The following is a 19,171-nucleotide window of genomic DNA, read 5'->3' as shown; positions in this document are numbered from 1 at the left end:
ACACACACACACGCCCTGTCACCATCTAATGCCGGACCGTCTACACTGGCCCTCCCAGATTTACCCATAATACAAGCTGCCCTGTAAACCGCAGTCTGTCCATATCTGTGTGTAGGGGGAGGGGAGGGGGGGGACAGCACACTCCAGACCCTTGCTGCTACTCTGGCATCCTCCGCCAACCATAACACTCATTTGAGACTGTTGAGAGGGCACCTTGAAACAGTCAAGAGAGGACTGGAGACAAAGTGTGTGTGTGTGTGTGTGTGTGTGTGTGTGAGAGAGAGAGAGAGAGAGAGAGAGAGAGGGTATGCCAGTTTAATTGGATGTGGGCGTCAAGTAGGACATGCAAAATCACTGTAGGTCACACACCAATTACTTATTCTCAATCCGCACACACACACCACACACACACACACACACACACACTAGATGAGAACACACACATGTACAAAATATTCCCCAAAACCTGCTAGGACCAGATTTCCAGCAAAAGTTGACATTTATAAAAACTGAACTTGAGAATGTCCTTTGTGCGAACACACATTTTCTAGTGGTTGAAGTATTGTATTGCAAGCAGAAAAGTAAGAATTTTGGTGCAAATGGCAAACAAGATGCAGCTAGGCTGGCACTATTACCATATAACTAAAGGTCATGGATGAAGATAAAAAAATAGATGAAAATAAAATAAATATAAATACATCAGCTGACTGAAGATGGGACGGCTGGGCATTTGTGTGGTTGAGTCCTTTTCAGTGGTAATACGAACTCTTAACCGTTTAACTGGCAGCTCAACTGGGCAGTTGAGCTAATTTTGACAACCAATTTTAAATTAAACAAGAATTTTGTTTGGCATATTTTATCATCTCAACCAATGCCATTGAGTAAAATGATCATGTGGTTTTCATTGTCGGAGTCCTGTATTTAAAAAAAAAAAACACACATTCAAAGATGGTCGAAAACCAGGAAGTGAACGTTAGCAAAACCGAACCTAAGCACACATTTTCAGCATCGTGTATAAAATGGGAAATTCTAAGACTGTAAAATGTTGTTGAGCTCTAAAACATTATTTAAGAACAATGAAATGATAAAAAAGTGTATTTAATAATTTTAGGAAATATGCTCATTAAACAATTTAAAGGCAATGCTACCAATACTAATTGAGTGTATGTAAACTTCTGACCCACTGGGAATGTGATGAAAGAAATAAAAGCTGAAATAAATAATTCTCTACTATTATTCTGACATTTCACATTCTTAAAACAAAGTGGTGATCCTAACTGACATAAGACAGGGAATTTTACTAGGATTAAATGTCAGGAATGATGAAAAACTGAGAAAAAATGTAGTTGGCTAAGGTGTATGTAAACTTCTGACTTCAACTGTTACTTCAAAGTAAAAGATCAACTGTCTGGTCACCTGTGAAATTAACCTGTAGGCTGTAAACCAGTTGCATACAGCAAAACTTGAAATACATAGTTTATCTATTTACTAGGCTACTATAGGCCCAATTAAGCGGGAGATGCACATGGTAATTTGTTGTATGGCTACTTTAGGAATATGAACCCATAGATTCCTATGTCCAATTATTTTAGATTCCAAAAATAAAATGTATAGATTTTCGCTCTTCTCACTAACAGCAAATGGCTGCATCTAGGGCTGTGATGGTTATGGAATGTTGAATAAAGGTAATTGGCCCATCAAATGATTGTCGTCACTGTAATAACCGTAAAAAATACTGACTCTTGGGTGGCGCAGTGGTCTGGGTTCTGGGTTCGAGCCCAGGCTCTGTCGCAGCCGGCCGCGACCAGGAGGTCCTTGGGGCGACGCACAATTGGCCTAGCGTTGTCCGGGTTAGGGAGGGCTTGGCCGGTAGGGATATCCTTGTCTCATCACGCACCAGCGACTCCTGTGGCGGGCTGGGGGCAGTGCACGCTGACCAGGTCGCTAGGCGTACGGTGTTTCCTCCGACACATTGGTGAGGCTGGCTTCCGGGTTGGATGCGCGCTGTGTTAAGAAGCAGTGCGGCTTGGTCGGGTTGTGTTTCAGAGGACGCATGGCTCTCGACTTTCGTCTCTCCCGAGCCCGTACGGGATTTGTAGCGATGAGTCAAGACAGTAACGACTAACAATTGGAAACCACAAATTGGGGAGAACAATGGGATAGAAAATAAATAAATACTGCCATAGAAATACAAAAGCTGTCATCAAGCCAAAGGGTGGCTACTTTGAAGAATCTCAAATATAAAATAGATTTTGATTAGTTTAACACTTTTTTGGTTACTACATGATTCCATATGTGTTATTTCATAGTTTTGATGTCCCCACTCTTATTCTACAATGTAGAAAATAGTAAAAGTAAAGAAAAACTTTTGACTGGTGCTGTATAGTGCTGTATGGTGCTGTATGTAAATGAATGTGTTAACTGCTTTTATGCTCATAATACCTGTAAAATGACGTACTGAATAATATTGTGAAACATATTGAAGATACAGGCCGACAGTAAATACTGATATGAATATGAAAAGATGATTCTATTTGCACACACACAAAAATACCAGAATAGTTCTCTAATAGTTAGCTTTGACTAAATATTATTCCTTTAACTTGAGTCAAACTTTCAGGTAGCCTTCCACAAGCTTCCCACAATAAGTTGGGTGAATTTTGGCCCAATCCTCCTGACAGAGTTGGTCTAACCGAGTCAGGTTTGTAGGCCTCCTTGCTCACATGCTTTATTAGTTCTGCCCACAATTGTTCTATGGGATTGAGGTCAGGGCTTCGTGATGGCCACACCAATACCTTGACTTTGTTGCCATTTTGCCACAACTTTGGAAGTATGCTTGGGGTCATTGTCCATTTGGAAGGCCCATTTGAGACCAGGCTTTAACTTCCTGACTGATGTCTTGAGATGTTGCTTCAATATATCAACATAGTTTTCCATCCTCATGATGCCATCTATTTTCTGAAGTACACCAGTCCCTCCTGCAGCAAAGCACCCCCACAACATGATACTGCCACCCCGTGCTTCACGGTTGGGATGGTGTTCTTCGGCTTGCAAGCATCCCCCTTTTCCTCCATACATAACGATGGTCATTAATGGCCAAACAGTTCTATTTTTGTTTCATCCGACCAGAAGACATGTTGCTATGCGATAGGAATGCGACATCATAGCCTATTTAATCGCAGAGCCTATACCAAGGCAGGAGATAGAAACACAATCATCTATTGATAAACTAAATATTGAACAACAATTTGTCTTTAGCATAGAAGTGTGAGCTGTAGCTTAATGTCTCTATCTTTCTTCCTGTCAGTCTGGTCATTCTCTTCTTTCCTTTTCTACTTTCTTTACAGCCCTGAGATGTTTCTAATGATCTGTAGAATGCTAAGAGGATAGGAGAGAGGGAGGTGGAAAGAGGGTGGAGAGGAGAGAGGAAGGCGGGAAGAGGGTGGAGAGGAGAGAGGAAGGCGGGAAGAGGGTGGAGAGGAGAGAGGAAGGTGGGAAGAGGGGGGAGAGAGGGAGGTGGAGGAGAGAGACAGAGAAATGATTAGTCTGCTGGTAAAACCTGGAAATCACCCAAAACCGGCTGCTAGTCGTTTATTAGCCTGGTAAAACACAAGCACACACATACACACACCCATTACCTCCCTGTCTCATCTCCACACATCCTCTCCCCTCCACTAATACTCTCCCCAGGCCGAGGCCTAACCCACCCATCTCAGCCATGCCTATATCTCTGGATGTCGCCTGGAACCCCACGAGGGACGGTGCAGGCCTCCCCAGACATCCCCGTTTTATCATCCCCTCCTACACAAACCTCAGGCCTTCACACACACACACACACACACCCCCTCAGGCCCTCCTTGTGAAAGAGGAAGCTGGTGTGTCAGGGATAACTCAGATGATCTGGCTTTAATATAGCCATCAGGTATACTACAACAGCTCAATACTATGTAAGAGAGAGATGAAGGGAGAGGGGTGCGAGAGAGGTAAAAAGATCAATGAAAAGATGGAGAGAGAGAGATGAAGGAAGAGATGAGGAGAGAAAGAAAGATGATTCTTACACTTTTTGGGACGTTCTTCCTCCCTCCCGGCGCCGGAGACTAAATCAGAGACGCATATAGCCACCCCACAGAGCTGGCAAAGCACAGCCTAAGGTCAAACACTTACTCACACACACACACACACACACACACACCCTACGGTCACAAACACATCCATACATCCGGGGTAGAGGGGAAATACAGACAGAGAGAGGAGAGGTTGATAATTAGTGAAGGATGAAGGGGCTTTCAGCTGAATTGGCCTTCATACCCATTTATACAGCAGAGAGAGAGAGAGGGATGAGAGAAAGAAGGAGAGGAGAGAGGAGGGGGAAGAAGGAGAGGAGGGCAGAAAGAGTACAGGGTTAGGGCAAAAGGTAGATGGAGCAAGAATGTGTTTTGGGAGTGGAAGAAAGTAAACAGCGAGGAAGGGGCTGAGTGGGAAAGCGGAGTGTAAAAAGTAGGGGAGAGAGTGGAAAGAAATGGGGGGTGGGGGGGGGATTAGCAGGAAGGCGGTAAGGCAGAGCCTTGACTGCACAGTAGGGGACAGGGTTGTGAAGTTGTTAATCCTGGGGAGTTGAGGATTAGCTCTGTAGGGGGGGACCTCCACAGCAGGGGTCTGGAACTAACTTTACCTCATCACGGAGCTCTGCCGTTGGGCTACAGAGGGCCGCACACACACACCCCCCCCCTCCCAGCACCAAGCCGAAACACAGGCACAGGCAAACAGCTCATCAACATGCCACATTTGGAAAAGGAGACAGGGGAAAGAGGCTGGAGGGGTTTGGTTTGCAGTGCAGCAGTTTTTCTCAGTGCTACATGGGTGCTGTCAGCAAAGGAGGGTGTGTGCCCATGCCAGTGTATGAACGGTGTAAGTGTGTGCATGTATGAGTGTTTAAATGGAAGAGTGTGTGTGTGTGTGTGTGTGTGTGTGTGTGTGTGTGTGTGTGTGTGTGTGTGTGTATATCTGTGAGTGTATGTATCATGCATACCTGTATGTGTATGTGTTTGCAGGGCAACGGTGTGTCTAGAGGTGAATGGGAGCTTGTGTGTGTGTGTGTAGAATGGGATAAATAAGTGGGGGCGTATCTCTCACAATGGCTTGACAGCTTCCTCTAGCAGGCAGACAATGGAGCCGATTACTGTCACAACCACTCTATACAGCCAGGCTGAGTAGAGCTTCTATACAACTACACTGAGTGGAGACTGGGACTCTATAGAGGAGAGACAGAGGAGACCGGGACAGGCGTGAACAGTCTAACACTCTTTTCCTCAATGGACCATAGGGATCAAACGCACACATTCAATGACGGACGTACACAAGAATGTAAGCACGCACACCACCACACACGTGCACGCACAATGTCCTTTCTCTCGGTCTGACTGGCGGCTGAATGCCCTGAATACCTTTTCCAACCGGTGTGTGTGTGTGTCTAGCTGAATGTGTGAGTATCTCACTGAGTTTGAACACACACTGTAGAGACACGATAAAGATATGGACTATAATGCACTGTCCTCTCTGGAATAGAGTGTGGGTAGGTGCAATTTACATTTAATATGAATTGATACAAAGGTTGATTATTACACAGTGCTCATTCGTCCAATGCTGGAGACTGGCCTGAAAAGAAACACCTACTGTAGAAGTTTGCAACAACCGTTTTTCTGAGAAGAAAAGTTAGACATTTTTATTGGGACAAGACAGAAGGCCAGAGCGGGGCAAGGTCGACCACTACACAACATACAGCGTATTCGGAAAGTATTCAGACCCCATCCCTTTTTCCACATTTTGCTACATTACAGCCTTATTCTAAAAAAGGTTTTTTAGATTTTATTCCATCATTAATCTACCCTGAAAAAGTAAAATAGTGCCCGTAACAATATTAAAAAGACATCTAAAATACGTATTTTCCAGAAGTTGAAGTTCGGTTCTGAGTGAAAGATGAAAATACGTATTTCCGTACGTTTTAAATACATCTTTTCCAGGACGTTGAAAATACGCATTTTCTAGACGTTGAAATCAGGCTCATTTTTGGTTCTGAATGAAAGTTAAAATGACAATTTATAGACGTCTATGTTTGGGCCAAGCAACGTTGGTCCAGACCGGACAAAATATGAATTATATGAATGCCCATCCGTGTGGGAGGCCCACGATTTGTAAAGCAGGCTTTATTAGTATAAGCTACCCAACTTCACGAGGAGTTATGGTGAGCCTATTTGCAATGTGTTTACACTGCGGGAAATACAGAAGTATTATTTCTTTCAACGTGATCAGCATTTCAAAAATTGAAGGATACAAACTTGAAACAGTGGGGGTGAAACTCCCGGACAACAGTTGTGATGGTCCTTTCCATATTGTCCATTTTCCTTTGACCTCTCCTGTTTTTAGGGGGGCTCCCCAGTGGCGCAGCGGCATCTTGGTGCTCGCGGCGTTACCACAGACCCTGGTTCGATGCCAGGCTGTATCACAACCGGCCGTGATTGGGAGTCCCCATAGGGCGGCGCACAATTGGCCCAGCGTCGTCCGGGTTAATGTTTGGTCGGGGTAGGTCGTCATTGTAAATAAGAATTTGTTCTTTAACTGACTTGTGTAGTTAAATACAAATAGATATGTTGTTTGTCAACATGACAGTGCATTTTTTTATTTGATTGGGAGCCATTTAGGTTAGAACTTGAAATAATGGGCAAATGTTGCAAAATCCAGGTGTGGAAAGCTCTGAGACCTACTCAGGGATGTGAATACTTACGAAATTAGATATTTTGGTGCAACAAAAAAAATCTACAAACATGCTTTCACTGTCATTATGGGATATTGTGTGTAGATGGGTAAAACAAATCTACTAAATCCATTTTGAATTCAGGCTGTAACAACAATGTGGAATAAGTCAAGGGGTATGAATATGAAATGCTGTGAAAATATACATTTAACATTCACCTCTGTGAAATGCCAAGAAAGTTTAACCTTCACACACACACACACACACACACACACACACACACACACACACACACACACACACACACACAGTGAAATTCACCTCATCAAAACGGAATTGAAACTCACTGGGCAGCACAGCAATGGAACAAAAAAAAAATACAACAAAAAAACATTCCAACACTTTACAGGGAAGAGACATTTCTAATGCAGCCTAGTAACAAAACCATCTCCACTTCTTTACCAGTCCCTCAGGGATGTTGTTCTCTATAGAACACCTGATTCAACTCATCAAAAGCAATGACGATCAGTTGACAAGTTGAATCAGTTGTCGTTATGGTGGAATAGAACGAACATGTGCAATGACTGGACTGGTGGTCCCGGAGGATGAGATTGGAAAACCCTGTACTAGAGTCTAGACACTAGGCTTGTTAAACTACACACCATATCACTGTATTAGGTAGCCTAGTGGTTAGAGTATTGGGCCAGTAACCGGAAGGTTGCTGGATTGAATCCCTGCGATGACGAAGTAAAAATCTGCCGTTTAACCCGCTGTTCCCCGGGCGCCAAAGACGTTGATGGGGATTAAGGCAGCCTCCCGCACCTCTCTGTTTCAGAAGAGTTGGCTTAAATGCAGAAGACACATTTCAGTTGAATACATTCAGTTGGACAACTGACTAGGTACCTATTAAGTACATGTTGCTATCTAATAATCTTCATTCAATATACTGGTAATGGAACGTGCCTGTACATTGTGCTCCATTAATAAAACAAAACCCATCTGAGATTGACAAGTCATTAAATCATGATTATTCAAATGCAGCAATGTTGCCTAGCAGTTCAACGTGCTGGTGCACTACATAGTGCTGTTGTAACTCACAATCAGGTATCTAAGGTTGTACTGCGTGCTGAATACTTTGTCATCCATGCCTTGACTAGGTGAAAAATAAGGCCGGACCCTAAACACTCCCAGAGAATGTATTTTGGTTTTCTCAGGATTATTATCTGTTGCAGACACCTTGTCAACTTCTTCTTAGGTCTTCGGCTCCTACTGACTAGCGTCATTCCTAGTCTATTGAGAGGGGTGTGTAGAATACATATGATGTGAGTGACGCAGATACAGTAGACTGTTGCTGTGGTTTCCTGCTGAGCTGGTATAAAAAAAGGGCAGCGGCCCTGAGACAGACTGATTGAGGACATCATGAACGTAGGAGAATTTCACGGTTAGGAGCCGTGAAACCAAGAGCAAGATGGACGCCCGGGCTACAAATTAGGAGGCAGGGCGGGTGGAGGCGCCGAGGTTGGGTGCTAAGGTCTTGACTGACAAATGAGATGGGTAGAGACACACACACGCATGCATGGACACACATACACACTCACACTCACACTGGGAGACAGGCCTGTAAACAAACCTCAATCAGGCATGCCAATCAGTGTCTGAGTGGAGCAAATCAACTCTGGCTGCAGAGCATCAGGGCAGAGGCCCAGTTAGTCTGCTGCTAGGGCTGCTAGGGCTGGTAGAGCATACAGCATACTAAACCAGCCACTCACACACACCACTATATAAAATCACACAACACTACATCAAACAGATAGACAGATACAGTAGGTAGACAAGACAGACCACTGACGACAACTCAACCAAACTGCGCAAAACGCCATCCTACACAATAATGCTGGGAAGAACCAAAATATGGTCAATGGATGGAGAGCTGACCACTGTTGGGGTCAATTCCACAAAGTAAACCACATTCCAATTCCACATTTTCTTAAATTGAAAAGTGTTGAACATAATTGGAATTGGGATTTCAGTTTACTTCCTGAATGGGCTGGAATTGAAATGGAATTGACCCCAACCCTAGAGCTGTTTGCAAAATGCACTGGACTGTACTTTGCAAGCGCAGCGTGTGGCAGTTTCTATCCATTTTAATGACGGATGGCCACCAACAGACAGACCTACTCTACCACCATATGTTCATATGCTAGATAGCAAATGAGAGACCGACTGTGAGACGGCAGTGAGAAGTCTTTAGAGAGCAACGGTTCAAGTCCTGTCATGTTTTGATGAGAAATCCATATGCTTAGCTGGCCCAGCCATACTGGAAGGAAATGACTATAAATGGCTTAACGACACCGGGTGTGTAAATTGCTGAGTTTGTGTGTGTATGTGACGCCGGGAGTATAAATATCCTTCAGACAAGGAGCTCTCGGCTACCTGGGGAGCAATTACAACCGTTAAGCCACGCAGCATGGACACACACACACACACACAGTCCACACACACACACACACTTCAACCACTCAGATAAGACAAGACACAGCACTGAAGTAACTTTTCGTATGTTCCTCAACCCTGCGACATTATGCACAGATTGAGTCTCCTGCTGTTTAGGAAAGTCCATTAGTAGTTCACACCACTCTGTTCACTGTTCAACCCCTTACTCTTAGTTGACTCTCCACCTCTGCCTTCTCCATTCATCCCCGGTAACAAAGCTACAGATCCGTTTGACTGTTTCAGGCTGACTGACAATTGTTGATAATTGAGACTGGCTGAGGGTTTCTGAGCATCATCATTAAAACACGCATGCCCACCGCAGCTTTGTTCGGCTGCAAATGCCTAGATGCACTGCTAGGTCTGCAATAATCTCGCCCACCAACCGGCTCTCGCTCCGTCGAAACGTCTGGTTTCAGAGTGCCTCAGAACGGCCGAAACAACCGGCGGTTTTAATTGACTGGTCTCTCATTCCATCAGCATTTACAGCAATCCTTAGATCCTCCCCCTAAGTGTGCTGCACCTAGGGGTGGGTTGGGGGGGGGGGGGCAATTATGTTTTTTTGTGTTTGTGTGCAACAAAGAGAAGTAGGTTAGCTTGTCCATTGTGGATATTCCATGAGTCTATCTACTCTATCTTTCTCAAAATAATCTGCCATTTCTCGCCAATTCACAGCTGCCTTTTGTAGTATCTTCTAAGAAGAGTTTGACACTTTTCGCAAACTGCCAGTGGCAAGCCATCTCCCACAGAGATGGGTCTAACAATCTCCTCCAGTGCCTTACAGTAGTTGTAGCATTCTGCATCATTGCCATTGGGGCGAAAAAGACTGCGCTTGTACTTTCTAATGGGATAGTGTCCTGCACAACCACAACATACATTATCAAACTGCCAAACTGCCATTGGCTGCATGTCTTTACGATCTGAAAACATTAATGTACAGTGTTACAGGATGGCTAACAGAGTTACGCTAGCTACCAATTAGCATGAACGGCTATATGGTCCTTCTACCTCGGGTTCTGGGGAATTATTACTCCGTGGTGCAACAAACACTTTTCCGCCACGATTTGGAGCAACGTCTCATAGCGGTGTGATTCGCTCAGAATTTGAATTGATTATCATGTCACTCAGTAAATCCACACCCCCTAAGTCCCAAACAGTCCCACACTGTTACCAGGCTCTACGTGCCAGCAACTCTAGCCTGGGGACAATGTTAGGTCTGCAATTACGAGCTGCGACTCGAGGCAGAGGAATCAAACGTGTTTCCATTACAGAGCTCAGTATTCCAGCCAGACACAGTCTTAATGACACAGCATGGCAGCGTTATGGGGACATATCAAATTAGATGAATCCATTTGAGAGACTGCTGTTACACGGAGAGAGAACAGCTTCAGTGTGTGTGGGTCTGTGTGGTATCTCTTGTGTGTGTGTGTGTCTGTGTATTCTGCCACATTGAGAGAGAGAGAGAGGGGCTTGGGAGAGCCACTCCATTCTGTAATGAGCAGCGGTGGCCTGTTGTAATACGTTCTGTTATGTTCTTTTGATTGCTCAGTTTAATCTTCCCAGCCCGGCTGAGAGCAGCAAAAGATGAAGACATTTTACCCCAGTTGTGTGTGTGAGTGCGAGACTGTGTTGAGGGCAGCAGAAGATGAAGCCATTTTACCACTGCCTTTCATATTGCCTCAGAGGTTTCCAGTCTCATTGTTAGACTGCTGTGAAAGGAGTTTATTTCCGATCATAAATGGATTTTTACCACTAATAATTAGGTTTGACGTTAACCGTCCTTCAAGTTGAACGTTTTTCTACAGCTCGAGACAGTTGCACACACAGGGACATACATACAATACCCATCCTTCTGCCCAAGGACATCAATACATAAGGAGCTCTATTGAAAAAGTAAAAGTCGATGTGACCTCGTAACATATAAGACACTAAAATAACTTCAGTATAAGTATAGCCTACATAAAATGTCCTACTTAAATAGAATAGTACTTTAGTCTGTGTCACAATGGATATTCGTCTTCTCGCTCTGCTCCCAGCCCAGAGCACTTTACAAACGTGTTTCGTTAGCATAGCATAGCTTCCTTTGCTGCTACACGAGCAGCATTACAAGCTTAAGCCACTTAAATCAGTCGTTTCCACTCCATAGGCACATATAGTAGCATATACTGTACAAGTGTTCAAGTGTGTCAGTGTCTCTTACCTCTCTACATGGTTCAGGTTTCCTGACACGCCCAGACCTCCAATGGTATAGAGTTTCCCGTCGTACACCAGACTGTTGTGTCTGCAGCGAGGCACCGTCATACGAGACACCAGGTTCCAATTGTCCAATAGAGACATGTAGCACCACACATCAGTTACCGTCATACCCGACTCTGTCCCACCTTAAAACACACACAGAAGACACACAAGTCAGCTACAGGCACATCAGACTCTAGCAAACAATTCAATATACATGAAACAAATGTTAAAAATATTGAGTTGAAGATAGTTTTTACTGGTTTCCAATGAGTAATTATTGAATCGTTGTAAGCTGGGGGCAAATGTAACAAGGTACCACCAAGTGGGGGATGGTATCTTGGTGGTACCTTGTTACATTTGCCCCCAGCTTACACCGATTCAGGAATGACTTATTGACCCCTTATTTTTACAAGCATAACCTACATTATGTGGACACTTGCTCATCGAACATCTCATTCCAAAATCATGGGCATTAATATGGAGTTGGTCCCTCCTTTGCTGCTTCAACAGCCTCCAATCCTCTGGGAAGGCTTTCCACTAGATGTTGGAACATTGCTGCAGGGGCTTGCTTCCATTCAGCCACAAGAGCATTAGGGATGTTAGTCACTGATATTAGGCGATTAGGCCTGGCTAGCAGTCGGCGTTCCAATTCATCCCATAGGTGGTCGATGGGGTTGAGGTCAGGGCTCTGTGCAGGCCAGTCACGTTCTCCCACAACGATCTTGACAAACAATTTCTGTATGGACCTCGCTTTGTGGACGGGGGCATTGTCATTATGAAACAGGAAAGGGCCATCCCCAAACTGTTGCCACAAAGTTGAAAGCACAGAATTGTCTAGAATTTCATTGGATGCTGTAGCCTTTACTGGAACTAAAGGGCCTAGCCTGAACCATGAACCAAGCAGCCCTAGACCATTATTCCTCCTCCACCAAACTTTACAGTAGGGACTATGCATTCGGCAGGTAGCGTTCTCCTGGCATCCACCAAACCCAGATTTGACCGTCAGATTGTCAGATGGTGAAGTGCGATTCATCACTCCAGAGAATTCGTTTCCACTGCTCCAGAGTCCAATGGCGGTGAGCTTTACGACACTACAGCAGATGCTTGGCATTGCACATGGTGATCTTAGGCTTGTGTGCGGCTGCTCGGCCATGGAAACCCATTTCATTTAACTCCCGACGAACAGATCTTGTGCTGACGCTGCTTCCAGAGGCAGTTTGGAACTCGGTAGTGACGGTTGCAAGCGAGGACAGACAAATTTACCACCGTACGCACTTCCGCAGGTCCTGTGAGCTCGTGTGGCCTACCTCCTTTGTTGTAGCTAGACGTTTCCACTTCACAATAACAGCACTTACAGTTGACCGGGGCAGCTCTAGCCGGGCAGAAATTTTGACGAACTGACTTGTTGGAAAGGTGGCATGCGATGACGGTACCACGTTGAAAGTCACTGAGCTCTTCAGTACGGACCATTCTACTGCCAATGTTTGCCTATGTAGTGTAGCTTGGTTTGAAAGCAGCAAACAGAGTGGACATTTCATTCATTCTCTGCAGGGACACGCACAGTCCTCAGCCATGGTTAGTACTACTGTACACTGCTGATTTCCCCACTGACTGCCTGCCTCCCCACAGACACACACATAGGCCAGGTCCACCGGCCCAACACACATTTACATTTATATGAAATGAGGTAGAGGGGAACATGCAGCAGGACGAATCGTAGTAGTGCCGTTTCAGGGTCCAATGTCAAGGTCTAACTCTGTGTAGGAGTGTGGAAGAGAGAACAGATGGACCTCTGGAGGAACACAGATCTAAAATAATAGGAAGAATATCAACGTTAACATTATGTGAGAGTGTGTGTGTTTGTGTGTCCATGCATGCGTGCGTGTGTGTGTTTGCTGCAATCCCCATCATTAGCCTACCTGACAGGTAGATGTTGTCCCCTGCTGAGATGACGCTGAATAACTCCCGGTCGTAGAAGGGCAGGCTGGCCAGTGGGTGCCACTTACTGTTCTGAGGGTTAAAACACGTCACCGCCGTCAGAGACCGCTGGTTCATACCGATGGCCTGGCGACCACCGATTAACACTATCACCTCCGCCACACCTAGAGGTAGAGGGGGGCGAGGGGGAGAGAGAAGAGAGGCGTGAGGTGTGGGAGAGGGGAGGGAAAGAAGGGGGATGGATGGGAGGAGGGACGAGACAAAGGTAAACTGTGTTTGAGGTACCATACCGTACCAGTTTCTGTTAAGATAGACTCAACTGCTGGGTCCTCTAAGTTGGAAGTCAATGTGCAAAAATATGCGCTACTTAAAAAGCGATAGGATAGTTAGGTTCAAGCAATGTTTGTGACAAACAATTAGTCCATTTGTGTTGGGAAAAATGGAGAGAAATGTCCCACATGAGAGCTCAGAGGCACATTGTTTCTCAAATGGGTTATGGTTGCCTGAAAAGCTCAGGCTTCTCACGTAAACCGGGTGGACACGACACGTCTTTCAAAATCCTAACATCGCTGACCCGCTCACATTAAAAGACCATCTTTCCTGTTGTTTTTTTAGTTGTCGGTGTTGCCAATGTAGTGGTGCGCACTCTAAACGATGTGGCACAGACACACTTCAATATTCTTCCCTTTGTCTTCTTCTTCGATGGGGTTTAAGGCGGTTGGCATCCAACGTTAATGGATGGTACATTATTGCCCACATCTGGACGGGGAATTGAATAAGAAACAACAACAACAAAAACATTCCGGGAAAGGGGGGAAATGACATCATACAAAAATAAAACACGTCAGACTTCTTTAATCACAGTCCACTCCAAAATACATCCCTTCACAGCCTCAGGGGCCTGTGATGGGGCCTCCATTCACCGACAGGATTTCTTGCGCGGCCTTGGCTGTGAAATCACAAAGACCACAAAAAATGTCAGCGCCATTCACAATGATTCCAATTTTCTTAGACTTCTTCTTTGAGTGTTCTGTACAGTTTACGACCATTGCGATAAATAATACAAAGTCCACCTTTTTAACATGTAGCATTTCACTATCCCTCAGTTGATGAGAAACCTTCACTGGTCGTGGTGGCTCCTACTACCATTGTTTCTTCCCCTACACTCATTCCTTCCAATTTCCTCACCGCCTCCAGACAGGAGACAAGATGGACACTCCTTTACTCTCATTCTCCTTCACCCTAACAGGTCACTCCAGGAATTCCTGGCGCATGTTCACCTCCACAGTTGCAGCGTTTCCCTTCATCTGGCCTACAATATTTTTTCAAATCTGCACCCACTTGACACAAATCTTTGACATTTTATGACACTGAAGGGTCTTGTGCACAAAAGCTCTTACAGGGTATCTCATGAATCCTAACTTTATATGAGACGGGAGAGACTCTACATCAAAGAACAGTAGCATGGATGAAGTGAACTTGTTTTCTCCGTCCACCGTACAGGGCAGTCGAGGTGCACCAACCACTCAATCAATGTCTTCAGTTATATGTCCCACCCCAGAAACAACCCACTTGATAGCTGCCCTGCTACGAAAATCCCTGCAGGAAAAAGTCCACTCTGATATTTTAAAACACGCTTCTTCTGCTCCGCAGACACACACAAAAATCGTGTGACTCTCACCGACTCCACACTTTCTTCCAACACATTCCAGATTTTCCTGGAGACGATAAACGGATTTCCCAAGTAGCATTGATCCATAACCCTGACTCCGACCAAAAAACAGTCTAGTGGTTTCCTATTTGATAACACAGCTTTACTTCTCATTTCCCTCTTTCTTCGCCAATGTAACCCACTCATTCTCACTTTCTGTACTACTCGACTCACTAGCAGTTTCAAACAAAACCTCCGTTTCCGCCATCCTCCGTTCCCATACCATGCTACCCCTCACGCTGTGATACGATGTAATGTAGTAGCTACGAGCTGTGGCTCATAGCTGCCCCATGAACGTTTAGTCAGATGTTCACGCTTGCCACACAGAGTTCAAATATCTAGCCAACATTTTGAATTGTGAACTTCAGAGCTGTACCGATTTGACACTTTGGCATTGGTTGAAGGCAAGTACAAACACATTCTAGTAGTAGTCATCGCTCCTGCTCAAGAGTCTACACATTCTGGGTGACGCAAAACAATGTCATCTCACTGGCTTCTTCTCTGGCGAGCTCTCATTTGCTATTGTTGACCACCGTTCTCAAAAGTTGTCGTTGCACATCTCCCACTACAAGAGCATTGCCGATTTTGTGTCGGGACGTCTGGGACAGCTTGGTAGCCCTTAGATTGCGTCTTTGACCCGCTCACATTAAACGAGCGTCGGTGACGGCCGCGCACCCCGAGTCAGCAACGACATTGGGGAGTTTGTCTCCGATCTCAATAACTTGTCTGGGACAGCTACATCCTGGCCAGAATCGTGTAGTGTACACCTGGCATAAGAGAGGATTTTGGAAGGATGGACACGCGAGGCTTGCCTCTCTTTCTCCCTCTATTCATTTCCACAGATAACACCCCTATCTCCATCCTTCTCTCTCCTTCTCCCCCCACACTCTCCATTACCACAAATAACACCTCTCTCTCTCTCTCTCTACACTTATTTATCCAGCTTGCTTTCTCTCCCTCCTCTCTGGTCTCCTCTCTTCTCCGTTCCCGTAGATAGCGCTTCTCTCTCGGTGCTAGCGAAACTCACAGCATGCCCTCAATCCTTTACTAAATCAATATGCTAAATCAATGTGTGGGTATTCAACAACAGCAGCACTACAAACGCAGCATTTGAATTCTGGGTCTCATCTCAAGGAGTGGGAATTCAGTGTGGCACATCCATTAACCTGTGTGTGTGTGTGTGTATGTCTTTGTGTATTTTGATCAGTGAGATATCTGTGAGTATAACTATTCTCTTCATGTTCAGTGCTCAACCATGTGTTCAGCACACTACCAGCATCTCATCTCCACACACACACACTACTGTCGGCAGACGATGTCGTTTGTGTGTGTGTGTGGGTGTGCGTGTCTTGTCATACGGCTGTACAAAAACACCACGTGTTTCTCCAGGCCTCTTAGCCCTCGACAGCAGGTAGACAAGGAGAGAGGAGAGGAGATGAGAGAGACCGAGAGTGCAAGGGGAGAGAGAGCGGGAGAGCCAGAGAGAAGGAGAGAGATACATTCCTCAGAAATTCCATAGCTAGGATTCTAACCGCTGGCTCATTTTCCTGGATCAATACTCCAAACCTTCTCCTCTCCTCCCTTGTTCCCCTGACAACCTCTGTCCACCACTCCTTTACCATCTTTCCCTCCCTGTCATCTTTTTTTCTCCTCTTTTCTTCTAAAGCTGCTCTTTCTCTTTCCTTCTTTCCTCGTTACCCGTCTTTCTCCAGGGCTGTGAGAGCACCAAGTGCTCTTGGTTTAGATTCGTTTTTTTCTTAAAGAAAGGAGGAAAAGGATAAAGCGGCACGGGAGGCTTTAGTGGGACGAGGAGAAGTAAATGCTGGCTCAGACCACAGGCCTATCATGTATCATATATCAACGCCATACCGCTTACACTGGGATAGGACGGCTGGGGGAAAAATGGCACTGCTTCTTCTTTCAAGGGTTACGAGAGCAGTTGAACTGCAAATGGGCCACGCATATCTGAGAGCTTTACCAAATAATATGAACGTGTGTTGCAATTGTAACAAAAAAAAAAGAAAAAAAAAAAGAGATGGTCGAAAGAACCCTGACTGATTATTAAAGTGGGGAAACTAGTGACAACATCTTGAGATGAGAGGAGTGTAAAAATAGATTTAATGCTGAGTGTAGTTCTGAGGTATTCAGAGTGGCAACAGCACACCCACAAGGTACTATTTGCAGGCATACTGTACATCCAGCTGATATAGTGCTTTTACAGTAGTGCTGAATGGGTGATTCTCAGTCCTGAGGTAAATGCCAACCATGTACGTCTCCAGTACATGGACTATATGAAACATACTGTACGGATTGAGTGAACATGTGTTTAGATCATACATTCAGCTGATGGTGCAGTTCTCTGCTCTGAGGTAAATGCCAACCATGTACGTCTCCAGTACATGGACTATATGAAACATACTGTACGTATTGAGTGAACATGTGTTTAGATCATACATTCAGCTGATGGTGCAGTTCTCTGCTCTGAGGTAAATGCCAACCATCTTGACACGTAATGGGACACGCATCATGTATTGGTTGAACATATGTGTTTATGTTATAATCTGTTAGAATTTACCACATTATAACAACTTGAAGGTTCATGCATACACCGGGGACAGGGGGATAATTGCCAAGACAAGCTCATTTTAGTTTTTGCCAGTGAACATGACATCTGGCCGGGTAGCCTCTCGACCCCTGCTCCCCGAGGTCAAACTGAGAGACGCTTCTCAGCTCGTTAGGGAGGTGATTTTTTTTTTCTCTTGCCCTCTCTCTCTCTCCCCATCTATCCACGTGTGGCTAAAACGTCTTACCGAGAGTTGTGAGACAGTGCACTCTCCTTGACAACAGATCCGCACAGGGGCGTTTCAGCTGCTGAAACGACATTTGGGGGAGAAGGGTGGATGGAGTGAGGGATGGAAAGATAGAGGGATAACTGAGATGCTGACAGCCTGTGGTTTATTTCCCGTGTCGTGACCATGAGAGGAAAGGGAGAGGCAGGGGGCGGGAACTCTGAGAGGTGAGCTGCCCACCTGCTGAGCATACAGTAGCATCGGCAGAACATGCACACAACCACGCACACCGCTCGTCTCTCTGCTCCCATCTATGGTTGAAAGGCTACCTGTAATTGACCAAAGTTATCGGTAATCTATGGCATTCTATCATATTAAACACCAATGGTATTCACCAAGTTTAGGATTTATATTTAGGATAAGGTTTTACAGCTTTGTCATTCTGTGTATGTTAAAATCATAGTTGTTTTAATGTTACATATGATAAGGCCACACAGAAGGCCAGAGATAATTACAGACAACGGTGATAATCAGAAGTACCCAAAAAGGCCACTAGATGTCATCTGGTAAAATTACATATGTTCCTTGAAAATTACCAAAATTCTTTGCAACCCTACTCCAGACCCCCAGAGTCCGGTCACAATCTCTGTCAGACGGCTACTGTGTAGAAAATTAACGGTGCCAAAAGCCCTGGCCTGCCCTAGAAAGCCTATGTACAATGCATTCTGAAAGTTTTCAGACCCCTTCCTGTGTATCCTGTTTCCATTGATTATTCTTGAGATGTTTCTACAACTTGATTGGAGTCCACCTGTGGTAAAAATCAATTGATTGGACATGATTTGGAAAAGCACACACCTGTCTATAGAAGGTCCCACAGTTGACAGTGCATGTCAGAGCAAGCCATGATATCAAAGGCATTGTCCGTAGAGCTCCGAGACAGGATTGTGTCGAGGCACAGATCTGGGGAAGCGTACCAAAAAATGTCTGCAGCATTGAAGGTCCCCAAAAACACAGTGGCCTCCATCATTCTTAAATGAAAGAAGTTTGGAACCACCAAGACTCTTCATATAGCTGGCCACCTGGGCAAACTGAGCAATCTGAGGAGAAGGGCCTTGGTCAGGGAGGTGACCAAGAACCCAATGGGAGAACCTTCCACTTGGAGTTGGCCAAAAGGCACCGAAAGGACTCTCAGTCCATGAGAAACAAGATTCTGAGAGCTTTGGAGCAGGTTTTCATCAAGGATCTCTCTGCACT

At 45.1% G+C, this 19,171-nt stretch overlaps 1 protein-coding gene across 1 annotated transcript in view; it reads right to left on the bottom strand.

The window, feature by feature from the left end:
* LOC110530907 (kelch-like protein 29) overlaps window positions 1-19,171 on the bottom strand; it is a 331,159-nt gene that overhangs the window by 29,320 nt on the left and 282,668 nt on the right. The window contains exons 11-12 of the mRNA XM_036985426.2: window positions 13,399-13,581; window positions 11,442-11,622 (exon numbers count right to left, since the gene is read on the bottom strand). Of these exons, the coding sequence (XP_036841321.1) occupies window positions 11,442-11,622; window positions 13,399-13,581 (364 nt within the window). The remainder of the gene's footprint in view (window positions 1-11,441; window positions 11,623-13,398; window positions 13,582-19,171) is intronic.

This window comes from Oncorhynchus mykiss, chromosome 8, assembly GCF_057628025.1.
Source record: "Oncorhynchus mykiss isolate SJ-2025 chromosome 8, ASM5762802v1, whole genome shotgun sequence".
NCBI lineage: Eukaryota > Metazoa > Chordata > Actinopteri > Salmoniformes > Salmonidae > Oncorhynchus > Oncorhynchus mykiss.
This window is presented reverse-complemented; position numbering and strand designations above follow the sequence as displayed.